Consider the following 20,636-nt stretch of genomic DNA (forward strand, 5'->3'; position numbering starts at 1 on the left):
GCGGAAGGAGGCGGCGCTCAGGGGCTGAGGTAGACTCTCTCCGGCACATTTCCTGGCCGTCCCAGAAAACGTGCGGCCTGGAATTGGCAAGCTGTGGCGAGCGGGGAGGGACGTCGCTGCCTGCGTGTTTGAAAGAAAGGAAAGCAAGACAACCTTCCCCGCGATTAATGCTCTGCGTATCCAGATTGGCCAATAAATAACTCGGCTAATAAATACAGTAGAGGTGTGGTCAGGGATCCGTTCGAGCCAACGGCGCAGCCGCAACGGATCGTGAAACGAGGCCTCTCGAAAGCTTCAACGAACCCAAATGGAATTCTTCCAGCAGTGATGCCCGCTCTCTTTGGTCTCGCTCCGTCCCCGTGTCCGCAAACCAACTTTTCTTGCCAAGTCAGGCACGGGGAAAAAGGGAGGCGTCTCTTTCTCCTCTCCCCCCCTTCTTTCCAAAGCCTGGTTTGGTCACCCCCACAATTCTCTCATTCCCCCGGGGAAGAAAGAGGCAGACCTGGCAAACCAACACTGTCCACGTGAGCAATGTCCTCTTTAGGCCTGTGATCACTGGGTTTGCATCCTGCGTTGCCGAGTGTCCGGGCATAACCAAGGGGGCCCACCCGAAAGAAAAGTCTGGCAAACTGCGGAAAGTTCTGGAAGGGCCCAGGGATACTGGCAGCTGTCAAGAAGGGACCACCATGGTACCTGTTTGTTAACCGTGTACAACAAAACAAAACAAAAGTCCGACCAGTGATATTAGTTGGGATCCCTTGGGCTGATTTGGTGCAGTTTGTCACCTTTGGAAGGGCGTCAACATGCAATCTTCCTCTGAGCCCTTCTTTCCCTCAAAAAATACCGCTTTCTGGTTTAGAAGGGCCAGGAACAGCCCACGAGGCCTGCCCAGAATCACCTCATGGCTCTATTTGCGGCCTTGGCGGTTCCTCAAGACCTCCAAGATGCGGGCCTTCTGCTTCAGCCACTGGTTCGACGAACTCTTTGGGCGTTTGGGGACGAAGAAGGTGTACTTGAGGCGGGGGGCCCTCTGATCCGTCACCACCAAGGCTTGCAAGATGAGAGGCTCCTTCAGCGGCCCGCGGCCCGTTATAACCTCCGTGGCCTTAGTGGCCCCGCTGTAGCGCAGGTTGACCCCGTTCTGAAGGTGGATGTCCTGTTCAGAAGGCACAAGAATATACTTGCCGTTGAGGGCGTACGAGTTGTCCGGCCGGCGTAAGGCTAAGTAGATCCCATCATTAGAGGAGTCCGAGCCGCTGTTCTGGCGGATCAGGATATTGGTTGCTCCCACTGGGATGGTGACCACATCATTGTAACCATACCTGGTGGGCAGAAGGCACAACGTGTCAGAAACCAAGGAGAATCTTTGATCACCCCTGAGATGAAGAGTTACAGAAGGACCATAAGGTGTTTGTTTATTAAAACATTTATATCCCACCTTTTCTCATGGTACAAGGCAGCTTACAATAGTTCAATCATCCCCAGCTAGAACCAAAAATAAAACAGCAACCCCCCAAATCTCTCCCTTCTGCCTTCCTTCAAAAGATGCCCATCATCTTCAAGTACTTGAAGGGCTGTCATATACAGCAGGGTGCCGAGTTGTTTTCTGTTGCCCCAGAAGGTCAGACCAGAACCAACAGGTTGAAATTAAATCAAAAGAGTTTCAAACTAGACATTAGGAAGAATTTTCTAACAGAGCGGTTCCTCAATGGAACAGGCTTCCTTGGGAGGTGGTAAGTACTCCTTCCCTGAAGGTTTTTAAGCAGAGGCTAGATGGCCATCTGTCACTAATGCTGATTCTATTAGGCAGTTCATGAGAGGGAGGGCATCTTGGCCACCTTCTGGGCATGGAGTAGGGGTCACTGGGGGTGTGGGGGGAGGTATTTGTGAAATTCCTGCATTGTGCTGGGGGTTGGACTAGATGACCCTGGTGGTCCCTTCCGACTCTATGATTCAAACCCCCTCAAAAGCCCTTGCAAACAAGCAGGCCTTGCCGAGCCTCCGGAAGATCTCCAAGTGCCAAGTACTAACCAGGGCTGACCCTGCTTAGCTTCTGAGGTCTGATGTGATCAACCCTACCTATTTCCTGAAAACAATCTCAAGGTTAATCTGGTTGTGCTTCTACAATAGTCCCTAGCAGAAATCGCAGAGGTCAGACATATTCCATATAATCACACAACCATAGTACAACAAGGGTACAACATTTATCAAAAGTGTGTTAAGCAACCTAAGGTGGATAACAGAAACCTACATAAACTATATTCTATCTCTAACTAACTTATATAGCAACCAGAAAAATACAATCATGGCATGGCCAAGACAATCCAAAAACATGAAGATGGAGAGCACCTCCTCACCTAGGCAACTGCCTTAGTCAAAGGTGCTTAACAACGTCCCATAGTTATTCACCTTAGGTTGCTTAATACACTTTTGATAATTTTGTACCCTTGTTGTGTGATTGTATGGAATGTGTCTGACCTATGCGATTTCTCCTAGCTATCATATATATGCATAGTGAGGTGTGCTTTTGCATTTCTACAATAGTCACCGCATTGGGAAGGACAACAGTACATAGTTTTGTACAGGTGGACAAATGTCTATGCTCTACTCAAGCCAAGATGCATCCTGCAGGTCTGTTCTGCTAATATTGGTGCGTTCCACCTGCACTTTCAAGCATCATGAGCTTAGGGGCAAGTTGACACCAAGCATTCGGTCTCCCCTTAACCTAAAAGAAAGCTGCAAGTAAGTACGGCATTCTTTTCCTACTCTAAACAGGGGCCATCTGTAATTCTTTAATTTGAAAAGTTGGCTGCATTCTTTAATTAGGCACATTTGTTCCTCTGTGTATTCATAACTATTTGGGGGGCGGTCCTTGAAAAATATTTTGTAAGGTTTTAGTGCCACCTTTTTATGTCATGACCTGGAAGAAGGGGCGGGAGGTTGTTGGGACTCTTAAATCTGTTGTGATTTCTGGAATCGTAAGAGATGCAGTGCAAGTGAAAACACTTCTAAATGTCCTAGAGACAAGTCCAGGAGTACCTGAGAGACCAACAATGTTTAGGGGGGTACAAGCTTTCAAGAGTTAAAGCTCCCTTCATCAGATACAAGTAGGAACGGAGATCCCTGAGCCCTTATATATTCCAGTCAGAAGATGGGATCTAAGGACTTGGATCTCCATTCTTTCTTGTATCTGACCAAGGAAACTTTGGTCGTTTATGCATGGGAGTTTGACCTGAGGTTTGTTGCTCGCTGGACCCACGCTTTCCTGTTGGGAAGCTCTGCACCAGCAGTCTCCAAGCTCAAATCAAGTCCCCGCCCCTTTAAATGCTGCTTTGTAATTGGCTTACTTTGCAGTGCTCGCTGTGAGAGAAGATTCCCCCCCCAAACCCAGTTGCCACATAAAAAAGCATTTTAAGAACAACAAAATAAAAAACGGAGCAATCTGAAAGGGTGGGGGGAGAAATCCATGCCTCCGTTTAAAAAAGATTTTCTTCTGCTCAGAAAGAGCTCCGAGGAAGCAGGAAGTATTTCAATCCACGCCTCTCGACATGCTGCTTTGTAACTGGCTGTGAGAGAAAGCAAGCTTGCATGTCCCACACTTTGCCTTATGCATGGGGATTTCACCCGGGCTTTGCTCAGGGAAGATGGAAGAGTCGGGTTAACAGAGGAATGGGAAGACCCAGACATTGCTAGGGCTGGCAGTGAGGTCATCTCTAATGGACAGACAACTCATGCAGAACTCCAAGGAACAACTGAGACAAACTGGAGGCGAACGTGAGTGAAAGTACCCATGCATAAACAAAAGCTCATATCCTGAAACTCTTCATTGATCTTTAAGGTGCTATCAAATTCTAATCTTGCCCTTCTGCTACAGACCAACACAGATACCCACCTAAAACTTTCTAAATTTTTAAATTTGGGACTGGATCACTGATTTCCTTTTGACGAGGATTCTTACTGAGGTGTCCAATTGGCCTCCATTTGGTTAAAAGTGTTGCTGGCCATTTGGGAACCTGGCCGCACCCTCTCATTCCCCACGCCATCGGAAACAAGGGTCACTCACTTGGGCTTTGTGAAGGAGCCATAGGTCTTGGTGCAGTGCGAGTTGTCTCCTCCGCACACCATGCACTTGTCGAACTTCTTCTTAGAGCCGATGACGCGGTCGCAGCCGGCGTGGACGCAGCGTCCCTGAACGCAGACCGAGGTCGATTCAGGGGAGCAGGGCGTTCCGTCAGCCACCTGAAACAAAGCGAGATTGGGTTTGCCCAGGGCTTGTGCGGCCATCTGTTTCCATTTCTAGCTCTCCCTCTTCTGCTTTCTGGCCTTTACACACACACACACACACACACAAGCCAGCGTGGCGTGGTGGTTAAGAGCAGTGGTTTGGAGCGGTGGTGTCCGATCTGGAGAACTGGGTTTGATTCCCCACTCCTCCACATGAGCGGCGGAGGCTAATCTGGTGAACTGGATTGGTTTCCCCATTCCTGCACATGAAGCCAGCTGGGTGGCCTTGGACTAGTCACAGCTCTCAGCCCCACCTACCTCACAGGGTGTCTGTTGTGGGGAGGGGAAGGGAAGGCGATTGTAAGCCGGTTTGATTCTCCCTTAAGTGGCAGAGAAAGTCGGCATATAAAAACCAACTCTTGTTCTTCAAAGTCAATGAAAAACTGGGAGATTCGTGAACAGGTCTCCTGAGCTTTTCTGCTTGGCAAACAGTAGCTGCGGGGCCCTCATTCTGGCTAAGGACACAGCACAAGGGAAGGACAGAATAAACGGGGATGACAGAATAACCTTCTCCCTCACATGCACCATTTCCCAATCTCAAATGGCTGTCTGGAGCTGCTGTTCCTGCGACGGTTCTCCCAGCGGGGCAAACAGCTGCTCCGGAGAGATCAGGAAAACGGCACAGGGGAAGGAAGGTCCCCCTCCCCGTTCCCCTACACCAAACCAAACCCCACACTATTATTTATTGATCACATTTTTATCCCAGCCTTCCCCCAAGGAGCCAAGAGCGACATGCGCGATTCTTCCATTGACCTCACGGCAGCCCTGTGAGGTTGGTTAGGCCAAGACCGAGAGACTTGGCCCAACATCACCCAGTGAGCTCTCTGGGGATTTGAACCGGGGGCTCCCTGCTCCTAGGGTGATACTCTAACCATTACTCTGCACTGCCTTTTACCCGTTAACAGCACTCGGGATGTCCATTCAAGGATTTCCACAAGGGTCATTTAGCTGGAGAGCTTGTGCTTTGCACCCAGAAGATCCCGGGTTCAGTCTCCAGCTCTGTTCACCTCTGCTTCTCCAGCGTGGTGTAGTGGTTAAGAGTGGTGGTTTGGAGCGGTGGACTCTGATCTGCAGAACCGGGTTTGATTCCCCACTCCTCCACATGAGCGGAGGCTAATCTGGTGAACCAGGTTGGTTTCCCCGCTCCTCCTCCTCCACATGAAACCAGCTGGGTAACCTTGGGCAAGTCACCCTCTCTCAGCCCCACCTACCTCACAGGGTGTCTGTTGTGGGGAGGGGGAGAGAAGGAGACTGTAAGCCAGTTTGATTCTGCCTTAAGTGGTGGAGAAAGTCGGCATATAAAAACCAGCTCCTCCTCCTCCTCCTCCTCCTCCTCCTGTTCCACAGAAATCTTCCACTGTCAGACCCATTCTTTATCTCCTAGCTTATCATTCATGCACTCCTAGCTCTTTCTTCTTCCTCTGTGCTTCCCTCCAAATACCAACCCCTGACAGAACATCTGGAGGGAAATGAGTTACACATTGCTCTCCCGGTGCCAATCGTCAATGTTTCACAACTGACCTAACCCTGACCCTTCAATTTTGGGGTCTTGTTTCTTTTTGCTGCCAAGTCGCAGCCGACTTATGGCAACCCCATAGGTTTTTCAAGGCAAGAGAGGAGCAGAGGCGGGTGGCCGTTGGCTGCCTCTGCATAGCGACCCTAGCATACCTTGGTGGTCTCCCATCCAAATACTGACCAGGGCCGACCTTTTTTTTTTTTTACCGATCCTCGCTACAGCCTTCAACTCCAAGTTATTTCCTCTTCCCTAGGAATTTCTAACAACATCCTGGCTATGCTCCAATTCTCAGGATTCCTCAGGGGAAGGATTGGCACTCAGATCGAACGTATGAAGCTGCCTTCTACTGAAGATATTTTCAGGAGGGTAGCCGTGTTGGTCTAAAGTAGACCAGCTTTAGCTAGATTCAAGTCCAGAAGCATCTTTGGACCAACAAAGATTTTTGGGGCATCAGCTTTCGAGAGTCAAAGCTTATGCCCCGAAAATCTTGTTGGTCTCTTAGCTGCTACTGGACTTGAATCTAGCTGCCTTCTACTGAGTCAGGCGATTGGTCTATCAAGGTCCGCATTGCCTACTGTGACTGGCAGCGGCTCTCCAAGGTCTCAGGACGACAAGTCTTTTACGTCATCTACCATCTGATCCCTCTTAACCTAAGTTGTAAGAAGAACAAGAGGAAGAGGAGGAGTAGGAATTGGTTTTTACATGCCGACTTTCTCTACCACTTAAGGAAGAATCAGACCGGCTGACAATCGCCGTCCCTTCCCCTCCCCACAACAGACTCCCTGTGAGGTCGGTGGGGCTGAGAGAGCTGTGACTAGCCCAGGGTCACCCAGCTGGCTTCGTGTGTAGGAGTGGGGAAACAAATCCAGTCGACCAGATTAGCCTCCACCGCTCATGTGGAGGGAGTGGGGAATCGAACCCGGTTCTCCAGATCAGAGCCCACCGCTCCAAGCCGCCGCTCTTAACCACGACACCGCGCAGAAGTCTCCTAAGGGCCCGGAGGCCTCGTCACCATGGCAACGCTCACCCTCGGTTCCAGGACGTAGTAGTAGCCCAAGGCGTAGGACTGACAGGTCAGCTTGCATTGGTCCCGTTCGGCCACGCCACTGTAGCGGGGCACCCAGTCCATGGGTGCAGGGTAGCCCTTGAACATGTCCTCTCGGTGGTTGTAAACGGCGCACTGCTGCTCTCGGAAGGTCAAGGCTGGAAGGAAATGTCCAGATGAGCCAAGTTTAGTAGTAAGTAAAGGTCCCCCGTGCAAGCACCGGGTCCTTCCTGACCCATGGGGTGACGTCACATCCCGAGGTTTCCTAGGTAGACTTTGTTTTACGGGGTGGTTTGCCGTTGCCTTCCCCAGTCATCTCCCCTTTACCCCCAGCAAGCTGGGTCCTCATTTCACCTACCTCGGAAGGATGGAAGGCTGAGTCAACCTTGAGCTGGCTACCTGCAACCGACTTCCGTCGGGATCGAACTCAGGTCGTGAGCAGAGCTTTTGACTGCAGTACTGCAGCTTACCACCCTGCGCCACGGGGCCGAGTTTACTCAGTCTTTTTTTACTGTGCTTAGGTTATGCAGACTGCTTTGGTTGTCTACGAAACAGCAAGGCGGAATGGACGGGAGGTTTTGAAATACAATACATTTATCTTACCGCTGCCTTCAGGGCAATCCTGGACGTTGCAGGAGCGGAACTGCGTGCGCTTTCCCTCGCAGTACTTCCCGCCATTGCGTGGGACTGGCTTGTCACACTCCCGAGAGGAATACTGCACTCCTCCTCCACAGCTGCGCGAGCATTCTCCCCATGCGCCCCAGGGCCCCCAACCACCATGGGTGGGAATCTGCAGACAGGTAGGGGAGAGAGAGAGAACAAAATACATGATGTACCTGAAAGAATAAAGCGGTAACACCCCAGAGGGTGTTATCCACACAGCAGGTGGTGGGATCCTTAGATGGCCCTGCAAACCACAGGTTCTCCCCACATGTAACAGAAGAAAACTCCCCGCAAGTAGAAATTTAGTACAGCTAACCCAATCCATTCCCTCTTGGGCTACTTTTTGGCTTGCCAAGAGGGTAGGGTTGCCACCCTCCAGGTTGTGGCCGGAGATCTCGAGGTATTACAACCGACATCCAGGCGACAGAGATCAGTTCCCCTGGAGAAAATGTCCGCTTGGGCAATTGGACTCTACGGCTAGGGTTGCCAGGTTCATTGTCACCACTGGTGGGAGATTTTTGGGGCAGAGCCTGAGGAGGGCGGGGTTTGGGGAGGGACTTCAATGCCATAGAGTCCAATTGCCAAAGCGGCCATTTTCTCCAGGTGAACTGATCTCTATCTGCTGGAGATCAGTTGTAATAGCAGGAGTTCTCCAGCCGCCAACTGGAGGTTGGCAACCCTATCTATGGCATTGAAGTCCCTCCCCAAACCCTCCCCTCCTCAGGCTCCACCCCCAAAATTTCCAGTTATTTCCCAACCCGGAGCTGGCAACTCTACAGGAGAGATTTTAAAATATACATACAGAAGCATGCTAAAATAGAATCACTCTCCTGCAGTCTGACTGGTTTCCCTGTTCCAGTATCCAGCAACCTGGGCCACCATTTATCACGAAGTCTGTCTTTTGGGTTCCCAATTAAGGGCTATGCAGACAGGATCAGCTTTCAAGGCAGTTTGGTGAGGAGGGGAGAATTTGTAACTTGCCCACATTCTCCATTAACTCCGGTGGTGTCAATTTTCTTCTAAGCACACCTCATCTGGGGTGCACCAACCGGATACAGTTGCTAGGGTTACCAACCTCCAGGTACTAGCTGGAGATCTCCTGCTATTGCAGCTGGTCTCCAGCCGATAGAGATCAGTTCACCTGGAGATAGGGTTGCCAGGTCTCTCTTTGCCACCGGTGGAGATTTTGGTGGAGCCTGAGAAGGGTGGGGTTTGGGGAGGGGAGGAACTTCAATGCCATAGAGTCCAATTGCCAAAGCAGCCATTTTCTCCAGGGGAACTGATCTCTATCGGCTGGAAATCAGTTGTAATAGCAGATCTCCAGCTAGTACCTGGCGGTTGGCAACCCTACCTGGAGAAAACGGCCGCTTTGGCAATTGGACTCTAGGACATTGAAGTCCCCCCCCCTCCCTAAATCCTGCGCTCCTCAGGCACCACCCCAAAAACCTCCCACCAGTGGCAAAGAGGGACCTGGCAACCCTAATAGCTGCTAACATGGGGGCTGAATTTGCAGCTTGCCACAATTTGAACAACATTTAGAATTTTGATAGTTCTAACCTTTCTTTCCCCTCCTCCATTTCCCCCCTTAAACCCTTACAAAATCGTGAAACGGAAAGACTCTCTGGCTCCCCCCGCTGGCGGGGCTACTCACGTTGTAGGCCTTTAGCTGCGTTTTGCTGATGCAGATGCCTTTCATGCAGCTCTTCTCTTCGCCACAACGAGTCCCGTCCGCCCAGGGGAAGTATTTGGTCTGGCACATGAATTGCCCGTTGATCCGGCCCGTGCACCACAGCGAGGCACACGGCGGGTTGAGGTTGGGGCAGTGGCGTGAGTCAGCCCCGAAGCTCAGCTGGCATTGCTGGTCTGCGTCGTACTCGCTGCCCGGGAAGGCAGCCGGTAGGCGCAGGGGTTCGTGCGGCTTGTCTCGGAGGCAGTGGCCTGCAAGGGCAGAGAAGGGAGACCCGGGGGGTTAGCTGAGACCAGGCCTGGTTGAGCCCTGAAGCTACTGTTTGTGGAACACTCACTCCTGTTGAAGGAACCCAAAAGAACAGAAGAAGAGCCCTGCTGGATCAGACCAGTGGTCCATCTAGTCCAGCATCCTGTCTCACACAGTAGCCAACCAGTTCCTCTGGAGGGCCCACAACAGGGCATAGAGGCTGAGGCCTTCATAAGAACAGCAGAAGAGCTCTGCTGGATCAGACCAGTGGTCCATCTAGTCCAGCATCCTGTCTCACACAGTGGCCAACCAGGTCCTCTGGAGGACCAACAACAGGGCATAGAGGATGAGACCTTCATTAGAAGAGCTCAACTGGATCAGACCAGTGGTCCATCTAGTCCAGCATCCTGTCTCACACAGCGGCCAACCAGTTCCTCTGGAGGGCCCACAACAGGGCATAGAGGCTAGGGTTGCCAACCTCCAGGTACTAGCTGGAGACCTCCCACTATTGCAACTGACCTGGTGTCAGCAAATGGGAAGGTGAGATTGTACCGTGTCCGTTGTCTAAGAAGTCAGTGATGAATCGGGCGCTGCACGGCGACCACATCTCGTCGGGGTCCACGGGGGTCATGACGGAAGCCATCATGTGGGTGGAGCTAGTTTCCTTGTTTATGTCTTTGCAGTGTTTGTCGTTATCGTGGAGCATGTTGAAGACGTGACCTAAACATTGGTGGCGGGAAGAGAAATTAAAAATTGGATCCTGTATCCTATATGCTACAGGTATTCCCTACTTAGCGGTTTACAGTGCCAAGGTGGAATCTGCTGTCTAAAATGGAGTTTAGGCTCTTAGTATCTGAGTGCCAAGCTACACAGAAGGATTTAGGGTCTGAGATCCCCCAACCTGAATTTGACTGAGATAACAGGGTTGCCAGGTCCCTCTTTGCCACTGGCGGGAGGTTTTTGGGGCGGAGCCTGAGGAGGGGAGGGACTTCAATGCCATAGAGTCTAGTTGCCAAAGCGGCCATTTTCTCCAGGGGAACTGATCTCTATCGGCCGGAGGTCAATTGTAATACCAGGAGATCCCCAGCTAGTACCTGGAGGTTGGTAACCCTCCTGACATAGTCCCATGTTGGGAGGAACTTGTTTCCCGAGGGCATGGCCCCCCGATTCAGATTAGGGGCAGTCACTCATTCCTGGTAGGGATAGATGGTCCAAGCTTCTTTGGCCAGTAGGGGGCCATCTGCTTAGATAGATGCCCAGACCCAGGGCTGCCAACCTCCAGGTGGCACCTGGAGATCTCCTGCTATAACAATTGGGGAGGGGCTGTGGCTCAGTGGTAGAGCATTTGCTTGGCACGCAGAAGGTCCCAGGTTCAATCTCCGGCATCTCCAGTTAAAGGGACTAGGCATGTAGGTGATGTGAAAGACCCTGGAGAGCCACTGCCGATCTGAGTAGACAATACTGACTTTGATGGACCAAGGGTCTGATTCAGTAGGAGGCAGCTTCGTGTGTTCGTGTGATCTCCAGATGACCAAGTTCAGTTCCCCTGCTTTGGAGGGAGGATTCTATGGCATTATACCTAAAGTTGTCGGGCCCACTTGGCAGGGATGGGGGGTGGTAGGGTAGCCAGATCGAGGCTGGGAAATTTGGGAATGAAACCTGAGGAATACAGGGGCCTCAGTGTGGTACAATGCCACAGAACCCACCCTCCATATTATCCATTTTATCCGGGGGAACTGAGCCTTGTAGTCTGGAATTGAGCTGCAATTCTGGGGGATCCCAAGTTCCACTTGGAGGGTGGCATCCCTAATTATATCCCCACCTGGAGGCTGGCATCCCTAATTAGACCCCACTGAGCTCCTCCCCTTCCCAAACCCTGCCCAGGCTCCACCCCCAAAATCTCCAGGTATTTCCCAACCCAGAGCTGGCCCCCGGTGGAACGATTGCACAGTTCCTGGGGTTGCATCTGGTTGTCGCCCCAGCATTTGCATGAACGGCACCATCCCGTACCGAGTTCATGCGCCGCGGTGAAGGCAGATTGGAGCCCGTCGTCCTCCACGATGGAGCAGCTGCGTGCCGGGTCACATACGGTGCCCACGTCGGCCATCCCCAGAGTGCCGCAGCTATCGCGCCCACAGAGATCCTGCCAATGAAACGCAAACACACGCTAAGAAAAAGACACTGTTAGGACATGCAGTAGAGATGATCATGCCACAATGTTAGGAAATCTCCTCCCCTGCCGGCGTTCAGGTTGCTCAAGGAGCCATTCAGTTGCACAAAGAACTCACCCCAGGGTCCTTTAATGACAAGCAGGAGGGCAGGGAGCCATCCATAACTGCACCATGCCAGCATAAATGGGCAATGCTGTTCGCCTTCTTGGCCTGGGGCCGGTGGACCTAAGGTTGCCAACCTCCAGGCGGCGGCTGGAGATCTCCCCCTATTACAACTGATCTCCAAGCGACAGAGATCAGTTCCCCTGGAGAAAATGGCCGGTTTGGCCATTGGACTCTATGGCAATGAAGTCCCTCCCCTCTCCAAACCCTGCCCTCCTCAGGCCCCACCCCCAAAATCTCCCAGAAATTCCCAACCCAGAGCTGGCAACCCTAGATGGACCCCCTGCAGGTTACTGGCCTTGCTGACTTCCACCTTGGTCAACCTCCTTGGTGAGCACTTTTTAAATAGGAGCCAGTATTGAATTAGGAAGAGTCCCGTGGAGCAGAGCGGTAAGCTGCAGTACTGCAGTCAAAAGCTCTGCTCACGACCTGAGTTCGATCCTGACAGAAGTCGGTTTCAGATAGCCAGTTGAAGGTTGACACATCCTTCCATCCTTCTGAGGTCGGTAAAATGAGTACCCAGTTTGTTGGGGGTAAAGTGTAGACTATTGAGGAAGGCAATGGACAACCACCCCGTAAACATGATCTGCCTAGTAAGTGTCGTGACGTGACGTCACCCCATGAATCCTAGAGTTGGAAGAGACCACCAGGGTCATCTAGTCTAACCCCCTCCACAATGAAGGAAATTCACAACTACCTCTCCCCCACACCCCCAGTGACCCCTGCTCCATGCCCAGAAGATGCCCAAGATGCCCTCCCTCTCATCATCTGCCTAAGGTCATAGAATCAGCATTGCTGACAGATGGCCATCTAGCCTCTGCTTAAAAACCTCCAGGGAAGGAGAGCTTACCACCTCCCGAGGAAGCCTGTTCCACTGAGGAACCACTCCAACTTTTTGAAAATTCTTCCTAATGTCTATATGGAAACTCTTTTGATTTAATTTCAACCCGTTTTTTCTGGTTCGACCTTCTATCTACCATGGGTCAGTAATGACCAGGTGCTTGCACAGGGGACTTCCTTTACCTTTAGTATTGAATTAGGATGCCATCTACATTTAAATTGGGTTTAGTTTTCAAATTTTAAGTGATATGTTTTAATACAATGTATTTATATCTATATGTATTCATTCGATTGGAAGCCGCCCTGAGCCCGACAGTGCCGGGGAGGGTTGAGAATACATTTAAGAAATAATAATAATAATAGCTTCATAAATGAGCTGCTTACCTCTCTGGTGAACAGGATTGCTGTGTCGAAATGCTCAGGGTCCTTGTCCTCAGCTGTGTTGAGGCCTCTCTGCCACTTGCAGAAGTTCCTCAGCGTCTCGGCAGCGTTGGAGGACACCTCCAGCCCGTCTTTGGCTCGCCCGATCACCACCAGCCTGGTCACGACCAGATTGACGGGATTTTTCAGGCTGGGGTGGCGGAAGAACTTGGCGGCGGCAGCCATGACGGTGAGCAGGTAGCGCTTCAGGCCCGCCCCATGGAAACGCGCCATCTCCTCGTCGGCCACCACCAGCGTCTCCACGTAGTGCGTGATGGAAGCGAACCTCTGCGGGGAAGAGAAGGGATGGAGAACGGTGAGCTGGGCTGATCGGAAGTGAGCTTGTCGCCTGGGGAAAGGGTCCTTACGCCAGGGGTGAAGGAGCCGCGCAATTAGCAGAAGTGACCTGCAGGTAAGGTTGCCAACTCTGGGTAGGGAAATTCCTGGAGATTTGGAGGTGGAGCATGAGGAAGGCGGGATTTGGAACAATGCCATCAACCCCCCCTCCCAACCAGCCCTTTCCTCCTGGGGAACTGATCTTTGGGTTGCCGACCTCCAGGTACTTACAAAACAGAGCTTGAGCTGCCCCTATGATACTAGTGTCCTGACCTGGATGGCCCAGGCTAGCCTGATCTCGTCAGATCTCAGAAGCTAAGCAGGGTCGGCCCTGGTTAGTATTTGGATGGGAGACCACCGAGGAATACCAGGGTTGCTATGCAGAGGAAGGCACTGGCAAACCACCTCTGTTAGTCTCTTGCCATGAAAACCCTAAAAAGGGGTCGCCATAAGTCGGCTGCAACTTGACGGCACTTTGCACACATACACATGATACTAGTAAACAATGTCAACTTCACCATCCACCATAAGGGTCTCTACGGCATGTCAATTTCACCATCCACCATAAGAGTCTCTGGTCACATGTGAAGAGTCCTCTGTATTCTGCAATTTTTATTGCCAGACAATCTTTGCTCATACCGTAAAAATTGCAGAATACAGAGGACTCTTCACATGTGATTAGAGACTCTTATGGTGGATGGCGAAATTGACATGGTGTAACTTCCATGTAGTGCACTTCAGTTTATATATGTCTGGATGCGTGCTTAACAATGTAATTCTGGAATAATGCTTTTTGATAAAACGGTTGAATACATTTAGTTCGAATTTATGTGGAGCCTGGTTTGGTTTGTACAACTCGTATAGCAAGCGATTAAGGATTTTAGCCATAGTGGCAGCAATTTGTTCACTAACCTCCAGGTACTAGCTGGAGATCTCCTGCTATTACAACTGATCTCCAGCCGATAGAGAGCAGTTCAACTGGAGAAATTGGCCGCTTTGGCAATTGAACACTATGGCATTGAAGCCCCTCCCCTCCCCAAACCTCGCCCTCCTCAGGCTCCGACTGATCCAAAAGGCTGCTACTTCTAATCGGAGGAACAGTCAACTAATAAATGTAGCTACATTCTTTGTTAGGGCTGATTTGAATTTACGGCGGCCGCAAGAGAAAGAATGCCCTTGAAGGCCTGACGTCTTTAGGCAGCGTGAGGGTTAGCCAGCTCAGTGAACGTATGTCATTTGGTCGCCTGCCAGCCTTAATAGCGAAGGAAGGCTTTGGGGGCAGCGACTTCTTCTGGCCAGAACCCAGCTTTGCCTTCGATGCTAAGGGAGGCCAGGCACCAGCCCTGGGCTCGTGGGAGGGAGGCGGTGCCGTCTCCCTGGGCCCGCTCAGCGCTGAGACATCCCCACAACGCTGCAAAGTCAAAGCCTGTCTCAGCTGCACTGGGAGTGCGTCAGAGCCGGAGGTGAAAGGCCAAAATTGGTGTTGGGGAGTGCAGCCCCGGACAGCCACGGTTTGCCCCACTGGGGAACACTTGCATGTGCTGATAATACAGATACCAAGGGACTATAGGTGGGGAGGGGCTGTGGCTCAGTGGTAGAGCATCTGCTTGGCATGCAGAAGGTCCCAGGTTCAGTCCCCGGCATCTCCAGTTAACGGTACCAGGCAGGTAGGTGATGTGAAAGACCCCTGCCTGAGACCCTGGAGAGCCCCTGCCGGTCTGAGTAGACAATACTGACTTCGATGGACCAAAGGTCTGATTCAGTATAAGGCAGCTTCATGTGTTCACGTATGTTTTCCATCAAGGGAAATAGCAGCTCCCTGGGGGCTACGGTTGCCAACCTCCAGGTGGCGGCTGGAGATCTCCCGCTATTACAACTGACCTCCAGGCGACAGTGATCAGTTCCACTGGAGAAAATGGCAGCTTTGGAAGGTGGACTCTATGGCATTGAAGTCCCTCCCCTCTCCAAATCCTGCCCTCCTCAAGTTCCACAGCCAAAATATCCAGATATTTTCTAACCCGGAGCTGACAACCCTACTGGGGGTGTTTTAGGTCAGGAAAATGGCTCAAGGAGGGAAGGTTTAAGCCATGGTACCAATCCAAACCAGCCCCTGTATGCCCAAGAATCGAAGTTTCAGCCAGGAATTTTCAGAGCGTGCCTGCCTGACAGGACCTGGGCTGGAGCCAGATATAGGGTTGCCAGCTCCGGGTTACGACATTCCTGGAGATTTGGGGGGTACAGCCTGGGGAGGACATGGTTTGGTGAGAGGAAGGAGCTCAGCAGGGTATAATGCCATAGAGGTCATCCTCCGTTTTCTGATCTTTATAGTCGGAAGATCAGGTGTACTTCCAGGAGATATCCAGGCCCCACCTGGAGGTTGGCAACCCTATCTGGGGTCAGCTTAATCATGTCGGGCCCTAAAAATGGGTATGTTGGGGACCTAAGGCTTTATGTGCTCAGTCGTGAGACCTCCGAGCCCCCTTCAGGTACAGAAGGGGACTGGCGTTTGCAACATCGGTCCCTGTAATTGGCCAGCCAGTATGAAGCTTCTGGATTAGCCAGGCCTGGCCTCAACTTCCCCATTGTTCTCAGTTCTGGCTCAAAAACCTTTTGCTCCATTTCCAGCACCTCTGCAACACTCTTTCCCAGCCTAGATCTGGGTTTGGCCTGACCCACACAGCCCCCTTCTTTCCCCCCCAAGCCTCTTGCTTCTAGGGTTGCCAGCTCCGGGTTGGGAAATACCTGGAGATTTTTGGGGCGGAGCCTGAGGAGGGCGGGGTTTGGGGAGGGACTTCAATGCCATAGAGTCCAATTGCCAAAGCAGCTGTTTTCTCCAGGGGAACTGATCTCTATCAGCTGAAGATCCGTTGGAATAGCAGGAGATCTCCAGCTAGTATCTGGAGGTTGGCAACCCTACTTGCTTCAATAGGATGATCTTGCACCAGAGAAAGCTGCTGCCGTTTGTGGAATTGGCCCACAGGATCAACTGCTTCTGGCATTAGCTGTGTCTCCCTCAAGAACTCGTTTTTTATCCTGCCCTTCCTCCACAGAGCTCCATGTGCTGTACATTGTCCCGTCCTCCCCCATTGTATCCGCCTAACACCCCTGTGAGGCAGACCAGGCTCTCTCTCTCAGTCTAGACAGCCTGGTCCAAGATCACCCTGTGATTTATTTTCATGGCTGAGTGCAGAACGGAATGTGGGTCTCTGGGGTCCGTCAGACAAACGCTTACGCCATCCCAGCGATCCGTTTCCAGCGTCCGGTCATTTTCTAGATCCCTGCCAAGACTTCTGTGCGTCTCCCAAACCCTGCTGATGAAATCTCCCAGTCAGGGCAAGAAGCAGCAGGAAAAGAAAGGGGGAGGGAGAAGCACAAGGAATCGTGGGCATGAAACCGGTGCCACGGGGCAGGCCTTTCCCTGGTTCGGATTGTGCCGTTATTTTCTTGCCTCCGGGAACACTCTGGAAAGAACACGCAGGGACCCTGGCCTGAGCAGAATGAAGTTGTGGGAGGGAGATTTATGGGCAGCTGTGCACATCTCTGTACTCTTTTGATGTGCGCATAGGAGCCGCGATTTGAACAAATAGCAAAATAGGGAAGAAGGTGGCCAGTGCCTATCTCTGCTTCACATTTGGTGATGCTGACTAGGGTTGCCAACCTCCAGGTACTAGCTGGAGATCTGCTATTACAACCTATCTCCAGCCGATAGAGATCAGTTCGCCTGGAGAAGATGGCTGCTTTGGCAATTGGAGTCTATGGCATTGAAGCCCTCCCCAAACCCCGCCCTCCTAAGGCTCCACCCCCAAAACCTCCTGCCGGTGGCGAAGAGGGACCTGGCAACCCTAACGCTGATGCTGTGCTAGGTGCTGTATGGAAAAGACACCGATTGCCTCTGCCCCAGAATGCTTACAGTATGCAGCTGACGGGAAAGGCAAGGAGGGAGGAATGGGGAGATCCGAGACCGATGAGCCGGGATTTTAGGTTAGCAGTAGCCTTGCCAACCTCCAGGTGGGGCCTGGAGATCTCCCGGAATGACAGCTGATCGCCAGACTATATTCATTCCCCTGGAGGAAATGGATGCTTTGGAGATCAGCCTTTTATGATGTTACATCTCCCCTGAGTGCTCTCCCCTCCCCAAATCCCGCCCTCCCCAGGCTCCACCCCCCCCCCAAATCTCCAGGAATTTCCCAACATGGAGTTGGTAACCATATTTAGGAGATAGGTGGCTTTGGAAAAGAACAGGCCTGCACATCAAATACAGTGGTGGTGTAGTGGCTAGAGTGTTCGACCCTGGAGATCTGGATTCAAATTCCCACTTGGCCATGAACCTCACCACTCTCTCTGTCAGCCTCACACACTTGCAGGGGTTACTGTGAGGATAAAATGGGGAGGGGGCTGTCCTGAGCTCCTTGGGAGAAGTGTGGGATAAAAACAGATTCCAAAGGCACAGGAAACACATGAGAACTGGAGTCGCTCACTGCCCTAGTCCATGAGCTGGAAAAAACCCCACTTGGCAACAAATCTCCCGGGCAACAAATTCATTCTGTGGCATTCAGCAAGCCGGCCTTCTCTCACCTGCTATGCACATTAGTGGCCTACCTCTTAGGGCTGTTGTCAACACTTGCTATGGGCTCTGTAAATAGCATTTCTTATTGGGCTTCCCCCTGCCCAAAACTCCCTGCATGCGGGAAACTACCAGAGAGAAGGATTCTAGTTGGAAGTCTGGGGTCCCGAACACCAAACGCACTTCTTTTCCTAAGACGTGCAATTGAGGAATGATGAAAAATATATGCGGATCTTGCCTCACATCTGCCGATCACCCTATTCTGCTGTGCAAAGAATCTGGGTTACTAAGTCAGAGGATTCTAAATGAAGCTGTGCTTGAGTATAGAAACCTTTGTCAGAACAGTTAGTTATCGACGGTATACGTCAAGCACAGTTGCCCAAGAAATAATAACTTTTGCTGGGTGTACTGTGAAAGTTATTAGCCACTGTTGGGTTCTCCAAGTGTTGCCAGGTAAGGCCATATGTCAGGCGTGGATTTCTGGCTCTCGGGAGGGGGGGAAATGGCCAACCCTAGCACCAATCTGGGTTAGCGTGCACCATCTGACATAGTTTAGTTGAGGACAATCTCTCGAAGAACCTCAGAGATGCTAAAATAAGGGCATTTTCCTTTCCCTGGGAGGACGAGATTCACTGCCAAGACCAACACAGAGCTGAGCGGCATCTGAAAAGCATTATCGGCAAGAACCTTTGCCAGTGATTTTCCTCCTCCTCCTAGAACCAGCATGTGGACTCTCCTACCTTAAATCTCCTGGGGGACTCATCCTTCCTAGCCAACAGTTCACCTCCCGGGGCTGGCACGGTGTCCGGAACCTGGGATCCGACGCCGCACATGGGACCGGCTGCTTTCTCCGACACTTTCTTCCTCACCACGTGGGCGCCGACTCCTCCCGCCGTGTTTGGTACTCCCCCTTCCAGAGGCTGCACGTGGTACTCGACGCCGCGGTACTGGAGCACCCCCAGCAAAGACGTCCCGTCAAAGTTGACCGCCGCAATCGATTCCGGGTCGGAGTTCACGGTGCCGGTGAAATAAGTCCCTTGATCGGCGGGGCCGTCCACGGCTTGCCCGGACCTGCCCAAATACTGTACCGTCAAGCCCTCTGAGAAGAAACTGGGGTCTTTCTCTAAACTGAGTACCAGTTCTTCACCGAACACGCGGAGGCAGTACGAAAGCTGGGTTTCTGGGTTCCAGCCGCCACCCAAGCTGTTCTCAGACACGCCGTCCTTATCCTGACCCGAAGGATAGGAGGTGTCATTTAGTCTCTCAGGAAAGATAATTTCTTCCTGATACCCACCGAAACGAGCACGGTCGTCCATTGCCAAGACCAGAGACCAGCAGGTGGCAAACAGCAGAAGATGCATTGGGAACAAAATGTTTTTTTTAATTATTCTATTCTGAAAAAAACGTTGAAAATAATTTTTTTTTAAAAAAAAAATTGGAAGGGAAAATTTCCTTCAAGGAAAAAGCCCAGCCCCTGAGATTAGCAAAAAAAGAACAGATCGAGGGATTTCACGGCAGATGCCAATTGTCAATAAAAGAAACGTTTCTCCTCTTTGCTGTCTGTCCTTCTCGGCCCTTAATCTGAGGGCATCCCCTGCATTCGAAGTCGGACAGCCCTGAACAGACAGAATCTCTGGTCCTCTCGAATGGCCGAATGCAAAGTTCCTCGCTGCTATTTCGGTTTCTGAAAGTGAACAATCAAAATTCTCTTTCCAGACTTCCCCCCCTTGATCTGCTCGAGGCCAAGTCCTTTCCAACTGAATATGCCTTTATTTTCCACACGCTGCCTTCCGGGAGTCTCTGCAGCAGAATGAAACTCAGCTCTCCTTTCGCTCCAAACTAAAAAAAAAGAAAGACAACTTTAAAAAAAATACTTTTTCTTCCCTTTTAATAACACGTTTTGGATGCAAAGATGCTGTCAGGAAAAATAAGGGGTTGGGAAATCAATGTCATTCCAATTTTTTAAAATCCCCTTTTCCTTTCCTCTTCTTCTGTCTAATAATTCTTGGGACACTTTTAAGAGCTTGGAGAGAGAGAGATGCAAGTATATATTAATCTCTCCTCCTCCTCCTTTTATTGAATGGCTCTATAGTAGCTTGCCAGAGCAGCCGGCTCCTTATAACAGCTGTTTCTGGCCCTCGCTGATTGGCTGAGCCGGACAATTTTTTTTAAAGAGTCCTTTTCCCCCCCTTTCCTCCTGTGGGCTGATGCACATTGACCACGCAAGCAAGCGGCAGTTTGATGGCATCATAAATTAAACGGGTTTGGGGTTTTCTGCCTCCCTTGTTCTCCTAAATAAGAACGAAGGGGGGGGGGAGCGGGCCGAGAGTGGGAAGCACGGTCCGGCTCTTGGCCCAGTTTCAGAAGGTGCAATGGAGTCGGCCAAAAGCCAGTTTCTGACGCAGCTTTTCTTTTTCATTTTAAAACACAGCGCCGGGACCTTCTGTTTTGTAAATTCTCTGTGCCGTCTCACATTGCATCAGTGAAACATGAGCTTGCTTCTAGACATTGTTCCCCCCCCCCCACACACACACACACACAGGCACATTTTATGTTGCTGCAACAGGAGTCTGGCATGCCAGTTTTATTGTCTTTATATTTATTGATTTGTACCTGCGTTGCTCATAAGAACATAAGAAAGGCCATGCGGGATCAGACCAAGGCCCATCAAGTCCAGCAGTCCGTTCACACAACGGCCA

The 20,636-nt window shown here is 51.3% G+C and overlaps 1 protein-coding gene across 1 annotated transcript; it reads right to left on the reverse strand.

Annotated features, from left to right (window-relative positions):
• Positions 1–859: 859 nt before the first annotated feature.
• ADAMTS4 (ADAM metallopeptidase with thrombospondin type 1 motif 4) lies at positions 860–19,253 on the reverse strand. The gene is made up of 9 exons (XM_056853490.1): positions 18,678–19,253; positions 13,002–13,325; positions 11,455–11,587; positions 9,997–10,164; positions 9,160–9,446; positions 7,449–7,635; positions 6,828–7,003; positions 4,064–4,239; positions 860–1,322 (listed from the first exon to the last, which is right to left on the reverse strand). Exons 1-9 carry the CDS (start codon positions 19,251–19,253, stop codon positions 908–910), a joined length of 2,442 nt encoding a protein of 813 aa, XP_056709468.1. The 3' UTR covers positions 860–907.
• Between the last annotated feature and the right edge of the window lie 1,383 nt (positions 19,254–20,636).

Source organism: Euleptes europaea, chromosome 7, assembly GCF_029931775.1.
Source record: "Euleptes europaea isolate rEulEur1 chromosome 7, rEulEur1.hap1, whole genome shotgun sequence".
Taxonomy (NCBI): domain Eukaryota; kingdom Metazoa; phylum Chordata; class Lepidosauria; order Squamata; family Sphaerodactylidae; genus Euleptes; species Euleptes europaea.